The 14,487-nt window shown below is 37.0% G+C and overlaps 1 protein-coding gene across 6 annotated transcripts in view; it reads left to right on the plus strand.

The window, feature by feature from the left end:
• The window catches only part of APC (APC regulator of WNT signaling pathway), an 87,295-nt gene that overhangs the window by 49,820 nt on the left and 22,988 nt on the right, over positions 1–14,487 (plus strand). For 4 of the 6 annotated variants that reach the window (XM_079331157.1, XM_079331158.1, XM_079331156.1 and 1 more), the window contains exons 5-7: positions 2,996–3,104; positions 4,630–4,743; positions 9,888–9,971. In XM_079331157.1, the coding sequence (XP_079187283.1) occupies positions 2,996–3,104; positions 4,630–4,743; positions 9,888–9,971 (307 nt within the window). The remainder of the gene's footprint in view (positions 1–2,995; positions 3,105–4,629; positions 4,744–9,887; positions 9,972–14,487) is intronic. The other 2 variants (XM_079331160.1, XM_079331161.1) reach the window with 1 other exon arrangement.

Raw genomic sequence — 14,487 nt, forward strand, 5'->3', positions numbered from 1 at the left:
TGGAGCATTTTCTATCTCATGGCTTCTTTCTTCCATTATGCTTATCTCCTTTTGACTGTCTGGTAAAACTTACCTCAAACTTTACAGCATCAGCGCTGCTTTTCAGGATTTTATTTTATCTCCCACCGATTGAAGTGAAAATATTAATTACAGTTGTAGTTTACATAATGCAAGTACAGAAGCATATAGTTTGTTTCCCTTTGCCCTTTTAGTCAGGAATAATATTGACATAATTATGCAGAAAATACTTTCAAAATAATTAAAGAGTTTTTTGTATTCATTCAGCTTTCTCTATTGTTGGCAGCTTCAGAAATGCCACATGAGAAATTTTTGAAAAACCTCACCCTTCAGAAGAGCAGTTCAAATTGAAAACTTTTTGTTAACTCATAAAAACAGTATAAAGTACCAAAAGCAGCTGTCTTCATTTGCTTTGCTGAATTCTCAGTGAACTTGACAGGGTATGACAGAGAGCAGAATTTTTCTGATGCTGTGAAAGTCCCGTGTAAAAATCTTGGAGGTGTAAAAAAGATGGAACAACTGCACTGTTTTTTTCCATCTTTTTCATGAGCAGTGTAGCAACTCTTCTACTTTAAATCCTCTCCTAATGCCAAGAAGCTTCAGGAGGCTGAGAAGCAGCTGTACTTCTGGTTGGAATAGTATCTAAAAGTGAAGTTAAATGTGGGGAATAGCTTATCAGGCACATCTACAGAGAGCTGCTGCTTATTGCTGCTTATTTTCAAGGAAACCAAAGTGCAACCTCCTGTAGTTGTAGTGGCCCTTCCAGTTTTGTGCTGAGAGAGAACTTAAAGACTTTTAAAACATGAATTCTCATGGAGTAGTGATACCAAACTAGTATTCCCAAACGAAGCATCACTTCAGAAGACAAAATGACAATATTAAATTAAACAAGTCGCCCTCAGGTCATGCATTATGTTGTTTGTGCAGCACTGATGGTTCTTAAGTTATTTTCTTGCTTCTAGCATCCATTGTGCATGTCAAAACAGATTGAATGACACACTGTCTCACATACTGAATACCCTACATTTCATAAGAGGAGCTTAATCACATGTTTACTTAGCTGAAAGTAATCCCTCCAGTTTCTGCTGCCAGTTCTTTGACATCTAGAAAGCAGAATTAGTCAGTCCCTTCACATTTGCAAGTCCTCAAAAGTAAAAATACTTTTTATAAGGGTTGCATTAATTGTGCTTTTGCAAATTTTATTTCATAGCCTGGACACAGCTGATGCCTGGGTGTGGTAAAAAGGGAAGCTGTGCAGAATTCCGCTCTGTCCAGAGATTAGGTGCCAGGGCTGTGTGACAAGAAAATGGGCAGGTGGGAGGCAAAAAAAGCTTTCTCAACTTGCTTTCCCCAAGCACCCTCTATTACTTTTGCCTTCAGTCTGTCTAAAGGACTTAAGGAATTTTTGCCATCCACATCCTTGGGGCTGAAAAATTAATGGTGTCCTGTGATATTGCTCCAGTTACCTGCCAAATTATGGTAATTGTTTGTTACTTCTTTCCAATCATTTTTATTGTAAACCTTGGCATCATTAAAAGAAATCTGTTTCAACATGATTGTTGGATCAAATCTGGAAATTTATGTCATTTTGTTAACGTTTACAAACATTTAGCTGTGTATAGTTTTCCACTCTCATATCGAAAGGAGGGATCCTCTCTCTCAGTTTTGCATGTGTACACAGGCCAGGCCACTTATACTGGATATGGAATAAATACTAAGTCATCAAAACTAGCTTGAAACATTTTTGAAGCAGGAAATAAGTTGAATAGGTTGTTTTAAATCCAAGTTTTAAAATTATTTCTTCTTTGTTTTGTGTGGAAGATGGATTGCCTTTTCAAATCATGTTTGTGATGTATTTTCAAAATAGTCAGGAGAAATTTGTGCTATTGTTGTATGCTGTGTAATTGTTCCTTAATGACTTATAGTAATTATCCATAATGTGTTTTTGTGCTTTGTAAAGGTTCATATGCTCTTGCTCAGAAAAGGAACAGCTAGAGAGGGATGCAAAAGTTAAGGAATGGGAAATAATACTGGGCAAACTTGCATGCAGCTTTGTCTTCTGGCTAAGTGTTGATTTTGTCTTTTCTGTTAACGAGCAATGTTAAAACATCATAAGGATGAACAGTACTCACAGAAAGCATTAGAAAGAAAATAATAAACTTGAAATTTCTTCTTTTTCATTTTAAGTGGCTTTTATGTTTATTCCTACTAGCCAGATTTTGCTGGAAATTTACAATATATATATTTTGTGAAATATTGTAGCCATAAGCATTATTTCATTATTTTCTTAAGATTTAGAATTATATACAATTCTGTTCATGAAGGATTATTAAAATAATATGTGAAATTTGTTATTGATTTTTTTTTCCTTGGTAGTCTGCATATATTACTCATTTTTCTCAGTTATTACTTAGGTATGCAGTGTGTGATTTTAATATCCATTTAAAATGTTTTTAACAGCTGCAAATGTATCTTGTCTGTAACATTCGGTGGAAAATACTGGTTTAAAGTATCTTAGGCATTCACAGAAATGACTTATTTTGTGTGCTTTACCCATAGTTTTGCTATGGGTGACAAAATGAGTAAAAGGACAATGCAAAGGTGAAGAATCTCAATTCAGTAATTCAGGATTGAGGGTTGTACTTGCTTTTTGACATACCTTGTCTTAAATTCTGTTTGCACTATACAAAGTATGTTTTTGAAAGACGCAGGGAACAAGTTTACACGTAACTAATAACTGATTTTGTTTTCATAAAAGTTCTCTTAGCTTTGGATTTCGAAGTGGATTTTTTAGAGAAATATGTATATTTTTCTCTCTCATAGATGAGGCCCTGAAATGCTTAGCATAGAGGAGTGGATAGGTTGATTAGCAAGGGCCAGGGAACTGAACTCAAATGTGTCCTTATTGCCTTCTTCAAACCTCTAGATGGAAATGAAGTGCTAATGGTGAGACACTTCCTCCTTCTGCTTTTAATAGATCTCTGTTGCTGGCGGAACTTGAGAAGGAAGAGAAAGAAAAGGACTGGTATTATGCCCAGCTTCAGAACCTGACTAAAAGGATTGATAGTCTCCCTCTCACTGAAAATGTAAGTACCTTTTAGGTGCTGGGTGAGGTGTCTAGTGCTATAGTCTCTGTTTAGATGTTGTGTGTTAATTTGGTGGCATTCTCTATTGTTGCTTTAATTTTTTTTTCCATTCAGTATGTAGTGATAACCTAAATAATGCATTTTTCACATAGAATTTTACACATCAAAATTCATACATATCACTATGAACGTCAGTGAAAACAGAGGAGCATTGAGAAGTCATTATTAATTGCTTGTCAGTACACATCCTTAACTCTGTTCTCCCCATTCTTTTGTTATGTGGATTTTTCTAGTTGCAGGAGTAATATTAGCATAAGACAATGTACACAAGAGCTGTTATTTCATAACAACCAGTAAAGTGATTCTATAGCCTATGCAGGTGTTGCTGTATCTTTTATCTTGGCACCTCAAAACTATTTATAATAAAATCACCATTACCTGAGATGATGAAGATGTCTGATATGCCACATAATGCAGGATTTCCTGTCAGATGCCAGCAGCATGGATGTATTTGCAGTGCATTCCTTCTCACGTAGAGTTGGTAAGGTGTGGCTGAGAGAGTCACACGTGATAAAGGACCAGTCAGCCTTCTGGAAATGGAAGCAGAACAGAAACACTTCTTCAGTGGGCAGAAGTGACATTGAGTCATGGGTGAGCTTAACAGAGCACCAGAACCAAGGGAGAAGGTTTAAAAAAGATTTTGAGGAAGTGCAAGCCATTCTCAAAGAACTGTCAGCTGTGTCTGTGTCACTCTGTCTGTAGTAGGTTTTAAGGTTGTCTCCCCTGTTCCATAGATAATTAATTCACTTAGCTGTTCTTAGAATTAGAATGCATTACTTAACATCCCCACTAATTCAATCCATTCATATCCATTACTGTTTAGTCCACACACAGCAAAATGATAGGTCCCATTTGGTGCTTGCAGAAGACTGTCTTGTTTTTACTCTCTGAATTGACCTTGGTGAATTCTTCTGGAAGGACTCCTCTTGGAGACTCATTTATTTACAGACTGAGTAATTGTCCAAGGCCAGTGAAGAGTTTTGCTCTTGCCTTGAAATTTCTTTTAGCTTAAAAGCCTTCCCTTAGGCTGTGTTGCTGCTCCTGAGTTTAGCACTTGTGCTCTTCTCACAGGGTAGTTAGAAATAAGGTAAATAGCAGCAGTATGAATGCCATCACTATGTGCAGTAGCTTAATACTTATGAATATTTTTGAAAATGTCAATTCAGATGGCACACATCACAATTTTGTTGAGAGCAGCCAGATGTTCCTGTAAGGAATGATACGTTCCCAATGCTTATTTATTATATTTTGTCATTTGACAAAACTCAGGTGTAATATACTGGCTGAAAAATACGGTGTTCTTGTTTTTTGTAATGTAATCATATTTTAAGAAAGTATTATTATGTTTTGTTCGTTTACAAAATTTGTTGTAGAAAAGTATTTTTTCTGCTTTTTGTTCTGAGAAATACATTGTTTACATAGATGTTATTTATTAAATGCCTTCCCTTTTGTACTCTGGTTTCAGTTCTCCTTGCAAACAGATATGACCAGAAGGCAGCTGGAGTACGAGGCCAGGCAAATCAGGGCTGCAATGGAAGAACAACTGGGCACTTGTCAGGACATGGAGAAGCGAGCACAGGTAGAGTTTGTCTCTCACCATTAGAAGCAAGGGAAAAGGCTTTCCTGTATATTTATTAAGTTACTGGTAATTGTGTGTAAACACAGCACTTAGTTAGCCTTTCAAATAAAAAAAGTAGGAATCAGGACATAGGAAATAATTGCTCAACTGAAAGTACCCTCATCTGCCTGTTGTAAGTAAGCCTTTTGATTCAGCAGATGTAGACCACTTATTCAAGAGAAAATACTTTTTAATTTTAATTTCCTTATAATTTACTACCCTTTTAGTTTCAAAAACCCCCAGTATATTTGCAATTGGGTTTTTTTTGCATTTTTGAGTTTCTTCATGCTTGTAAGTTTACAGTAAAATCAGCTACTGTTCTTAAGTTTCCTTAGCCAGAAAAGATGTGTCAGGGGATAATATTTTCAAGCAAGGTGTTTTAGTAAAATGTAATCCACATACATATCTGGAAGTTGTTTACTCTCACCAAGAGTTGTTTTGCATTCATGATGAGGATATCTAACTACATGGCACACCCATTTGGAAGTATAAATCAGAATGTAATCAGGTGCAATCATAAATTATATAATCATTTGGTTCCTGGTTATAAAAAACAATCCCCCTGTAGTAGGACAGCAACAATTTAAATTACTTATTACCATTTATTTCTAGACGTGTTAAATAACAACTTACTAAGATTTGGGGGTTTTATGGTGAATGTGACAATGATCTGTATTAGCAATACAAAGTGTTTTTAGGCTGTATCTCCCTTGTTAGGTTGACTCAACACAAAATTTTGCTACATGAGAAACATTTCTAATTTGTTTTTACATTTAAGTTAAAGCAGCTGGTTCTGATTACAAGAGGTAATCAGAATAGCTGCTTTAAACTTTCAAGTGAGTAATCTACTAGGACTTTTCAGAAAATTCCTACTGTTGAAAGTATTTAGCCAAATAGATACCCTGCAGCTGCTGGGTTATGTGTGCAGGGATTTGTCTGTGCTGGTGTTCTCAGACAGACCCAAGTTCAGTGTGCTTAGAGAGTGACTGGCTCTGATCTGGGAGCTGCAGGGCTGTTACGGAGGTTTATCAGCAGGGGCGATGCCCTCCATGGATTCAGCTGTGCAGTTTGTATCAGCCTGTCCCCAGTGAAGGTCCTGCACAGTCAAACTCCAGAGAAAGTTGTGCTGCTGTAAACAGGCTTTAATTTTGAGGAAGGTGGATTAAGCTAAATAGGCAGGCTGGGCTGCTGGCAGCATTCTAAATGCACTCAGGCAGGGATCAAAAGAAATTACTCAGACACACATCTTGGCCCTAGTTAGATCACTGTATGGAAGTAATCAAGCTGACCCTTAATTTGCTTCTTCCCCGATTGTTGGGGGAGTTTAAATTTGGTGGGGGGAAGAATGCTGCCAAGATGATGTTGAAACATTTTATGGGTTTCTGAATGAATGTTTGACATTTTTTATGGGCTTGTCACAACTGTTCCGCTCTCTCGCTGTATCCGTGTAACACTTACATACTTGCAGAAATCAGAGTGCCTATTGTGATTATATAAAGATTGTTAATTACAAAGTAACTATTCCTGCATGTGCTTCTTGTGAATTTGACTGGTAATTCCCCTTGGTTGCATTCTGCCAAGGAGCAGTGCCAAAAATGTGTATAGAAGGTCATTGAGGTACAGATACGTAACAGCAATTTCTGCATTATTTCACTGTGATCTTTAAATGTGCAAAATGAAGCATTTGTATTTGGCAAGAGTACTCAACTTAGTCATTTTACCATTTTCTTTCTGCTCAGTATTTTCTTTCCACCCAAACTGGTTGGGATACACATTATTATGTAAAATAGAGGCTGAAGGGAGGGAGAATTTCAGCTACATAAATTCTGGCATTGCAGACACCTCTGAGTTGAGTCACAGAGATTATTCTGTGAGAGAGCTGGTAACCTTCAGTTGCCCAAGTAATGGTTGCACTTTTCTGTGGCTGCCCTTTCTCATGGGCCCTGAAACAATGGCTTTCTCCATTGTTTCCGTTTTTTTGTCTGGTGTGATTCGGCTTTCTTTTTCTTAAATCACAGCAAATGACTGTTGATGTCTTCTGTGAAGATTGTTCACAAGCAGGTGTCCAGAAAGAAGGTTAAGAAGCCTGTTGGCAATTTATTTCAGCTAGTTTAGTGATTTACACTAACTTGTAGACTTGTAACTATTCTATGAAGCTGGTAATTTTACACAGTAATGCTTACTTGAAAAATAGAAAAAGACCATTCTTAGACATGGTTTTTTTTTACTGTTCAAAGATGGTAGCCAATGTATTTGGTAATAAGTAGAAGCAAACTTAATTTCCGTAAGATATATTTTAAAATACTTCAATTCTAAAACTGAATTCATGTTCACATAGAATTTACTTTTCGTTTAAGTCAGAACAACATTTTTTTTGAGGTTAAGTGTTCCTTAAAATCTTCCATTAAGTTAACCATTCTTATAAGAATTTATCCCAAGATCTCTAAAAGTTTACTAAAACAGCAGACCACTAAAGATACAAGAAAATTTGAATCCTGGAGTTTGACATAGATAAACATTTCAACACTGTTATATTTATGCAGTGGTCTTCTATGTACACCAAGCCATTAATGCATTTGTCTATTGTATATGTTTATTTTGGAAAAAAACACGACCAAACAAAAAAGACAACATTTTTTAAACGTAATGTTATTCCTTGTTTTTGTTTTCTATATAGTGATTGTTTTTCTGTCACTGTGAGTGTGGAGGAATTTTATTTTTGTTTTGTTAGGCACTTTACTGGAGCAGTGAAAACCAAATAATGTGTAACTTCAAATGTAAAGTTACTTTATACAACTATTTTTTGTTAATAAAAGTTACAAGCAAATGTAACAATAAATGGGTATTTATTATGGTATTAGAAATACCCATTAGAAATAGAAATCAAAGGTGATATTTCTCAAGTAGGTTCTAAAGTTAAAAACATTGCTGTTGCTTGTCCCATCTTGTATCTTCGATTTTTGCCCATTTGAGCCCATTAGGCTCTACCCCTTGTGGCAAGAAACACATCCTTTTTTCTGCTTCTGCACTGTTTGGCACAAAATACGCTCCTGGTTAGGGGAAATCCTCCATTTCCCTGTAACAGAAAAAAAATGAATTAGAGGAATGATATGATGTTTAAATCTCTAGACTAAAATTGGAAAGGGTGGATAGAATTCTTGTCCCTATGGAGGACTCAAGTCAGTAATACTTGGCAAGTCATGTGGTATTTAATTATTTTCATCTGCACAAAATTTTCTTCCTGTCTTTAGGTGCATATATAAAGATACTCCAAATGTTTTATGCTATTTGTTGGATACATGGCTGGTTACACAGAAAGAAACTCAATTTATGGAAAGTTTTAGGGAGACCTGTGTCTTTTGGGTGCTTAAAGGGGACCTGTAAGAAAATTCTTAGCAGGGAATAAAACTATAGAAGAAGTAATGGCTTTAAATGGAGAGCTGGTTCAGATTAGGTACAAGATAGACATGTTCTGCAGTGGGAGGGGTGAAACACTGGATGAGGTTGCCAAGAGGCAGCAGGGGCCCCATCCCTGGAAACATTCAAGGTCAGACAGGGCTGTCAGCAACCTGATTTACTTGAAGATGTTCCTGCCCTTGGCAGGGAGTTTGGAATAGATAACTTTCCAAGGTCCCTTCTAACCCAGACTATCTATAATTCTATAAAATTCAAGTAATTCTTAAGGACAAATGAGAGGCGTATTTTGTCAGTCATGCATCATGTCACCAATGTATAGATATTCCCAGAAATATTTTACTATTTTCTAATACTTAAAAATTTCTTGAACCAGGAACAAATGGTGGGATAAATTACATTTGCCTCTGTGCTGAAGCTTTTGTGTTTTCCAATAATTTGCTTTACAAAATCAAATCAAATTTATAGCTTAAAGTTGCAGCTTTCCAACTCGACTAAATCTTTATGCTTGTGGTACTTTTCCCACAGCTGCTTCTGATGTGTTTCTGAAATTAATATTTTGTACATTTTACATTAATTTTCAGTTGCATTTCTAGATTTTCTAGATAGCATCATGTTTCTATTGCATGTGCATCTTTTGGCATTAGCACCTTTTGAAAGTTCATCTTACATCCATTTTCAGATTATAAATGTGTCACATGAGGTTGGTAATAATGGTGATCTTTGCAGTGTGTACTAGAGATTGCTTTTTCTGGTATAGCACTGTAAATGTAAATCAAATAAAGACGTCAGAACTTTTTTCAACACTATATTTTATTAATCTATCAATGGCAAAAAAAAATAGCATTTAATCAATTTAGTCTTCTGCCCCCATTTAAAGTCAAATAATGTGAATATATTAAATTATCAAGCTCATGCACTTACTGTTTCACAGACTGATAATGCATCCTGTGCTTCACTGTACAATATGTGTGGAGTATGTATCCTGTTACATTCAGAGTCTCTTAACATTCCATTTTCTACCCACATAATGGTTGCAATGGGCAATGAGTAGCAGTATGTCTGTAAAAGACTGATTCAGAGATGTCTGTAAAATCCCAGGTAAACTAAAGAAGCAATGTAGATTTTTTTTTTTTTTATACTAAGACTGTTAAATTCTTTGAGAATTGTAGGAGCAGAAAATCTCAGAGGTTGGGCATAAGCAAAGTTCCCACATTAATATAGCAACTGAATATAATAGAAATCTGTCAGGGTCTCATACCTTCAAAGATACTCTGTAAGTAAAAGTATCTCTCAGTTCTCTGTAAGACAAGTAAAATTCTGATATTTGAGATAAAAGTGAAATAAAGACCTGCATAAAATGTCAGTTTCAGAAACAGGAATGTTGTGCAAGTTAAGGGGAGCATTTTTTTAATACCTAAATGTGCTGTGTGATGACCTATTACATCCAAATGAATATTCAATGTTATTAAAACCCCAACTGCTCACTTAACGTTTTGAATGCTTGCAATCATTCCTTTGATTATGATCAACAGTTGAAGTACTGCATGTAATACCTGCTGCATGTACCTACTGAAGTAGGTTTATTTTGTAGTTAGCAGTATTTGTCAAGAACTCTTCATGCTGTCACTCTGTACAGTAAGTAAAGGAGTTTTTGAACAAAATCAAACTTGAAAATCCATTCATTTCAGGCAAGGGTGGCCAGAATTCAACAAATAGAGAAGGACATTCTTCGTATACGACAGCTTCTGCAATCACAAGCAGCTGAAGCAGAGGTTAGTGAGCAATAACTTGCCTTTTCTTATTGTGGTATGTATATTTTCACTAAAAACCCAAAAATATTTCATTAAAGTGGTAGGCAGGATTATTCACATCACCTGTTCATGTCACAGCTAATCAAGTAGTCAATATTCTTGGATTTTTGCTTGCTCTGTTTCTAATGAACTGAGGATGAAATACTTGGATTAGCCAACTCATACTACTATGGAGCTTCAATCAATAATCATATATAAGTTAAAACTATAGCTTGAAATTTCAGTAAAAATGTCAATGTGCAGTGTGCTTATAAAGACTGATTCCTGGTTTTGGAAATAATTAAAACAATCAGTTATGCATGCCTTTCTAATTATGAATGTCTGATAAGCACTTGTCACGGTTTGCTTGTCTTTTGAAAGAGATAAGATGTAAAAAAAGGATGAATAGAGCTTCCGTCAGACTTCATTATAGAAGCCTGGTATATTTTTAGTATTTAAGTACAGGGTTCTATATTAAGAAATGCGGGATGTTTCCTGTAAATTACAAAGTCCATAGCAGTAATTGCCATTAGCAAAAACTGCTCTCTTGGAAATACACTTAGAATGTCAACTCCATTTCTTATACTGGTAAATTAAATTGCATGTTTGACATGAGTATTTTATGACTTGTCTTCACCCAAAATAACTACAGAAAAAGGTCAGAGAAACATTGGGATCACTAAAGGATGTACATTTTTCCTGTTTTGTAGAATACTGGTTTCATAGTTGCTGGATTTGGGGGGAAATCAGTTCTTATGAATGATGCAGTGTGTGGAGTTAAGGTTGCTTGGTCTGCTGACATGAGTCTGTCCAGGTGTTCATAGATACTGACAAGATCTCCCTGAGCCTTCTGTTTCTCCAGTTGAACAGTCTCCATTCTCTCAGGCTCTCTGTGTGTGAGAGATGCTCAGGACCCTTAGGGACTGCTGCAGCATGCACAGAACTTGTTTCAGTGAATCCATTGTAAATCCAGCATTAGTATGCTGGGCGGGCCTGAACAGGACTTTGGATGCTGAGTGGAGAGTAAGGGCCACCTGCTTGGCCCTGCTGGCAATATGCCCCTCTCTGCAGTACAGGACACTGTTGGACATTTTGCTGAAAGGCCTTTGCAAGGATGGCCCACCAGGAACTCCAGGTGCTTCCCAGCTGGACACCTCCAGCCTGTGCTGGTGCCTGGGGTTGTTCTCTCACAGGTGCAGGACTTTGCCCATCCTTTCTTGAACAGCTTGAGCTTCCCCTCAGCCCATTCCTAGCCCCTGTCCAGGTCCCTCTGGAAGGCAGCTGAACACTGTGCTGCATCAACTTCTCCAAGCTGGGGAGGGTGCACTGTGTCCCAGTGTGCAGATATTGGACAGTATTTGTCTCAGTATTATCTCTGACTTGCCTCCACCTGTACCTTGTACTACTGATTGCAACACCCTGATTCCCAGCTATTCCAGCAGTTTTCAGTCCATCTCCCTGTGCCCTCACCTCCTGCTTGTACCCCGAGCAGCAGTGCAGGGCCGTGCCCATTGCCCAGCAGAGGCTTGGCAGCTTTTCCAGCAAGGCAGCTCTGCTGCACCTTGTTCCTCCTTGCGTGCCTGGGCCCAAGTCATTCCTCTTATCTCAGCCATGTGCATTGCCCTTGTGTTCCCACCAGCCAGGGCTCCTGCCTTGCCCTATCTCTGTCCCCTGTCATTTCTGGTGTAAAGCTCTCCCTGCCTGATTGACCAGCCTCTCAACAGATGCTTTTGCCCCATATAGTTGGACAGATCCTGTCACAAGAGTGTTTGTCTTTTACTCTGGTAGAAAACAATGAAACAAAGCAGTATTTTGAACTTACTTGAACTGCGAGACTCAAACAGCATTGAGATGTGACTTCAGAAAAAAGGTTTTGTCTTCGTTTTTCACTCCTTCCACCAAATTACTTGGCTGCCTCATATCCTGAAGGTCTGATATATTTAAATTTTCGTGTAATGTGTCTTATCTGAAAAATGTTTGGATATCTGGTTGCATAGTTACATGTATTAGGACAGAGTGACCAGGGTGCTGGTGGTAGTAAAGGAGGCAGTCACTACACACATCCTAATACTTAATATTGTGTTTTTATCTTTTCCAAGTGATGACCATCTCCTACAGAGAACAGCTAGATCTAATTCTGAAATTGTCTGGTGGTGCAGTCACACTGCAAAGTCTATATAACTGAAAAATACAAACATGAGACATTTTTCAGATTTTTATCCTGTGCCTGATACTGTTACTGAACAAGTATAGTTCTTTAAGAGACAGTGAGAGAATGCTGAAAAATTATTTTAACCATAGCTCAGTAGTGCTTGATCCCTGTATTTATGGTTAATGCTTAGTTTTGTACCATACAGTGCTTAGTAAAAGTGACAGAGATCAGTGCAGCCTAGTGTTTACTCCCTACATCTGTGACTAATAAAAGTTGTGTTCCAACTAATGCTTCCTTATTTACTTACATCAGTGATTAATATGTACTAGCTGATATCTTAGTTTTGAGAAAAAGGATTGTGTGTGACAGCAAAGAATGATAGGAGAAGTAAATTAGGGCTTGATCACGTATTTGAGATACTGGAGAGAAGAGAAAAAAGGAGAAAATCTTTTCAAGGAGAAAAGATTCATAAGAACACCCAAACCATGTCCAGATAAGTCCATGGAAATAATTGTCATATATGCATGTATTCAGGAAATGTGATTAAATATGTATTTGTTTCAGGAATATAGCCTGGTCTATTAGTCTGTTACTGAGCATGCTTCAAGGAGAGTTCCCCATGCAGTCAGCACTGGTAATAAAGAAATGTTGGCTTTGTAACCTGGTAAATTGGTTGGAGAGTTTATTTTCTGGTTTTTGGTGCCAAATATCCAAAAAATAACCAAATTGAATGTGCTCCTTACGTTTACAAAGATCTGGTAACAGCAATAATAAATATCACAGCTTGTCTGCTGATACAGTAGGCCCTGTAGTGATTCCAGTCCCTGTGGAATCCAAGTGCAATATATCTTGAAGTAAGACCAAATATAACGTTGCAACGTAAAATCGGCTTTTAGAAATAAATGAGCAGAGAAAATTCTCACACACATTTTATCTATCACATTTTTAAGGTTTGGCAAATTGCTGGGTCTCATAAATGACTCTAGAAAAAATGGAAGAATATACCTGCAAGTGGTAGTACCTTCATCCACTGTAGGGTTAGACCTGTCCAAAAAGAATTTTCAGCTGTTGGGCACAATATGAAATTATTTTTAAAAAAAAAGGAATTTTTTGGCAGTAGTGGTACAGACCGTTGTTCGTAATATGTGTAACTCAAAATATGTGAAGTACTTCTATTAGGCAGTGGCGCTGTAGGTAAAATGTAAAGGAATCTTTTTTTTTCCTGAGATTATACTCAGCAGGTTTTAATTGTGATGGACAGGAACATTCTCAAGGATTTGACTCGTGAGATTTTCTTTTGTCTTCAAATCAGCTGTGGCAAAATTATTTCTTACAGTTTTTTAGTTTTGTTTGTTGCATTCTGTTTTCTTATATATGTCTTACCTACACATGTGTATATAGTACATTTAATATGGAGTAATGGCCATTTGTAATGAATATGTAAGTGTCTGCTTTGGCAACTCAGGTTGACAAAGTATTAGGTAAAATTATTTTTAATTGGTTTTCTTAGCAGAAATAGTCAAGGTCTACTATGCTAGCTAGAGTTTTTAATTTTCTACTAATAAATACATTGAAATCAGAAGCACTTAGAAAATGGTGGCAAATGTGATGGAGGAGCAGCTCCATGTCCCTGTAATTGGCACATGCAGTGTCCCCCACAATTTTGCTGCAAGAGCAAACAAGTGAACTCTGGCAAACTGACTTTCATGGTCTGATGCCAAAATTCAGCAATAATGGAGGTTACAAACCCAGCTTAGGCCTCCTCAAAAATCATGCCTCAAAACAGGTGATGCAGTTTAACCCAGGGGACCTGAGTGCCATTCTCTGTCAGCTGTGCCTCACGCAGGGCTTAGAGAGCCTACTGGTGTTCACATGCTGTGGTTCTTTGCTGATGTGTTTGGTACATTCTGTATTGTCTTGTACAGGTCCTGTGTTCAGTGTTGAAAGGCACATGAAGAGGGGACATACTTTTAGTGGTTATATTGCCTTTATAATCATTAATCTGGACTCTGTCAGATGAATATTTATTTTACAGTAATAGTGTATGCAAAAATATATTTACATTATCCATGTGCATGGATACTTGCTATTTTCATATCTAATGTATAAATATGTTTAATAATGTTTATATACATGTTTACAGAAATACTCATTTTCAACTAATAAACTGCTTTCTGCTGCCTGTGTTATTATTAACTCCTTTGTGCCAGTCTGTATGAAGAGGACAGCTCACTTCAAATTACTTCAGTGGCTGAAGTGGTAGGGAGCCTTCATTGAGAACTTGCAGATTTGATGTTGAAGTCCAGCTGACAATAATGAGACAGTAGTAGGTTTGCACATTGCAAG

Source organism: Erithacus rubecula, assembly GCF_903797595.1.
Source record: "Erithacus rubecula genome assembly, contig: SUPER_Z_unloc_2, whole genome shotgun sequence".
NCBI classification, from domain to species: domain Eukaryota; kingdom Metazoa; phylum Chordata; class Aves; order Passeriformes; family Muscicapidae; genus Erithacus; species Erithacus rubecula.